This window comes from Dioscorea cayenensis, chromosome 16, assembly GCF_009730915.1.
Source record: "Dioscorea cayenensis subsp. rotundata cultivar TDr96_F1 chromosome 16, TDr96_F1_v2_PseudoChromosome.rev07_lg8_w22 25.fasta, whole genome shotgun sequence".
In the NCBI taxonomy this organism is placed as follows: Eukaryota; Viridiplantae; Streptophyta; class Magnoliopsida; order Dioscoreales; family Dioscoreaceae; genus Dioscorea; species Dioscorea cayenensis.
In genome coordinates, this window is record NC_052486.1 from 11,607,557 (window position 1) to 11,611,022 (window position 3,466).

At 31.7% G+C, this 3,466-nt stretch overlaps 1 protein-coding gene across 1 annotated transcript; it reads left to right on the plus strand.

The window, feature by feature from the left end:
* The first annotated feature begins 893 nt into the window (after positions 1–893).
* LOC120278513 lies at positions 894–2,705 on the plus strand. Its single transcript, XM_039285293.1, has 4 exons — positions 894–1,346; positions 1,438–1,527; positions 1,920–2,218; positions 2,684–2,705. The coding sequence occupies exons 1-4, from the start codon at positions 894–896 to the stop codon at positions 2,703–2,705; spliced, it is 864 nt and encodes a 287-aa protein (XP_039141227.1).
* Positions 2,706–3,466: the final 761 nt, after the last annotated feature.

The following is a 3,466-nucleotide window of genomic DNA, read 5'->3' on the forward strand; positions in this document are numbered from 1 at the left end:
AAGGATGAGGTTTTTTTTTTTAAATTTAGGTTTTGTTTACCTTTTAAATGGATGTTTGATTCATAAACATGAGTATTGCATAAATAAAACTGAAAAATTATCTTAATCGATATCTTAAAATTAAAATTTTAAATCATAAAAATTAACATAATTTTTTTTTATATTTCTATCCAAAAATTGAAAATTTAAATTGTATAAAAGATAAATATGAATCTCTTTATATCTATATATGAATCATGGATATAATTTTCATAGACATATCACATATTAGCGTACCCATATAAAAAAAAATTTTAAAAAAATACCATACATCATGCACCGTTCATCATTTATATAAGTTTAGAGTTAATAATTAAATTTAAATTATATACCTGCAGGTTGTTTTTCTATAAAAAAAATTATTTAACTCCTCTAAAAAAAAAGAGGAATGCTTTTACACCAATAAATAAATATATAAATAAAAATTTAGAGAATAAAATGTATAAAAAAGTTGTCTTGCTAGTAATAGTTTATGCTAATTATTCTCATATTAACTTATCAAACTCCTGCAGTATAAGGTTGATATAATTATGCAATATTTGTTAATAGTATGTATAGTGTGTGTGTGTGTGTGCGCGCGCGCGCGCCCGCCCTATTATGCCCATGAAAATATGCAATTATTCATGAATCATGATATGTTTTTATGTTTTCCCAAGTTCGACCAATCTTAACACAACTCAATTCAGATTACGTACAGGTAGCCAATTTAGTTATTTATCACATTGTGTATTTATTTTATTTTCATTTTGACCTCTTAGTTATGTAATTTTTCTTTTCTTTTTAGTGGGTAGCCAGTGATGGACCATCAACACATTTTGTATTTTCTTCTTGCCTGGAGAATTTATGTGAATATGATGACAACGTATGGGGTTGGTTTCTTTTATTTTACTTTTATTTTGAGAAGGGATAGTGAGAGAAGGGCTATAAATGAAAGAGCTTTTGCTAGATATGAGTCACAAAGAGATATAATAGATTCCCTTATTAAGTCAGATGATAATAATTGTATATGGGAATTAAGAATGTGCACAAACACATTTGCACATCTTTGTGAGGTCCTAAGGGTACGAGGAGGCTTGGTGCAACTTGGTAGAGTTACAATTGAGGAGCAAGTTATTGCTTTTTTAAATATACTAGCTCACCACACAAAGAACAGGAGTATTCAAGGAAGGTTCTCTAGATCGGGTCAAACTATTAGTAGATATTGTTATAGGGTCTTAGCTGCTGTTTTAAGGTTACAAGATGAATTATTTGTCAAGCCACAACCAATTCCTGAAAACAGCGGCGAAAGCAAATGGAAATGGTTCAAGGTATACTTTATTTAAACAATGTAATATATAAATTTCATGTTTTTCATTAGACGTAAATTAATAAAATTATACTTTTCTAATGAACATGTAGGGATGTTTAGGTGCCTTAGATGGTACTTATATAGCAGTAACACCAAATGCAGCCGATAGACCTAGGTATCAAACAAGGAAAGGTGTACTTGCAACAAATGTCTTAGGAGTTTGTACCAAAGATGTGCTTTTTATTTGCGTACTAGCTAGATGGGAAGGATCGGCTTCAGATTCTAGGGTACTACATGATGCAATAATCAGGCAAAATGGTTTGAAAGTCCCAGTTGGTATGTAAATAATTGATATTTATTATGTATAGTTTGTTATTAAACATTTTGAAAATCCTAATACTAAATCAATTTTAACCTTTTTAGGTTTATATTATCTTGTTGATGGTGGTTACGCAAATGGGGAAGGTTTTCCTGCCCCGTATAGAGGTAGGCGGGGTACCATATTCAAGATTGGGTCACCTGCAGACGCCCACCTCAAAATCGTGAAGAGTTATTTAATTATAAGCATGCTCAAGCAAGAAATGTCATAGAGAGATGTTTTGGGCTTTTGAAGAAACGATGGGGTATACTTAGGAGTCCTTCATTTTACCCCATAAGAACACAAAGTCGAATGATTTTAGCATGTTGTTTATTGCACAATTTTATTCGTATCGACATGGCGGTAGATCCTGAGGAATTCGCTCCACTTGCAAATAATGAGATGCCAATAGGCGAAGAACCACTAGTCGGAACTGTTGAACCAAGTAATGAGTGGACTGAAAAGAGAGATAACCTTGCACAAGAAATGTGGCATGATTTTAGGTGTAGGCGTGAACACCAGTGTTTGAATGAGTCAGTTAATAATTGTAACTTTTGTTGTGTGCTAACCTTCTTATGAATGTTGCTTAATTATTGTAGTCTCTATTTTATGTGTTTGAGCTACACTTTTTTTGGAAGTATCCATAATTGTACTTAATTTTATATTTTGTATTTTGTATTTTTTCCATTGTATAATACGGAGTTCGAAGTTGATTTTATGAAAGCCATATTTACTTTTAAATTTGAAAGCCATGTTTTCACCTAGGGATTATTGTTTACTCTAAAATTTTGTAATGCATAAATTGTAGGAAAAGGCTTGTTTTGGGTTATTCCAACGGCTTTGCATTTTTTTTGTTATTTTTTGAAACCATTCATCACTTTCCTCTCTAGGTTTTTCTTCCTCTCATACTTAATAATAAGTTTGGTTCAATAGTTATATATATATATATATATTATGGTATCACTTTAAATCCATTAAAAAGTTAATTGATTTTTCAGGATAGTTCAAAATGGAAAATGAAGGAACTGGAAACATTGAGATGAATAGCGCATCAAAAGAATGCAGACGAAATTGGACAGAGAATGAGGAGAATACCTTATTATCAATTTAAGACTGGCACACATGAGGAGGCTACAAAAAGAATGACAACTAGCATTCCTGGTATTATTATTACTGTCAAGCAAGTAGTTAACAAAATGAAAAGATGGTCTATAAAACTGAATGAAGTAGTGGACATTATGAACACAAGCGGGTTTAGTTGGGATGATGCAAGAAAGTGTGTCATAGTTGACAGTGAGCAAATTTTGACTGAATATCTACAGGTACATATGTTGTTAATATTATTCTTAAATTTATTGTGCACTTATTATGTGATAGCTAATATGTGTGTGTGTGTGTGTGTGTGTGTGTGTGTGTGTGTGTGTGTTTTCAACAAGTAATCTATTTCACAATTTTTTTTAAACTTGTAGAAACATCCAAAGGTGGGAAATCATGCAAATAAAGAGTTTAAAGAATTCAAAAGATTGCAAGGTATTTTTGGTAAAGATTGTGCTAATGGGCGAGGAGCTGAGACAGTTACAGATGTTGTCGAAGGGTTGAATGATGACACAAATAATGTCATTGAGACTGATTTAGAGCTTGATGAAGAGTATACTTCGGCGGTACCTATAGAGAATCATATGTCTAGTGGACCTAATATCTCTAGACCTCCACTAAAACGTCAAAAAATGTTGGATGTTGCTAACAAGTTTATTGAGAATATGGACAATTATATGTCTATA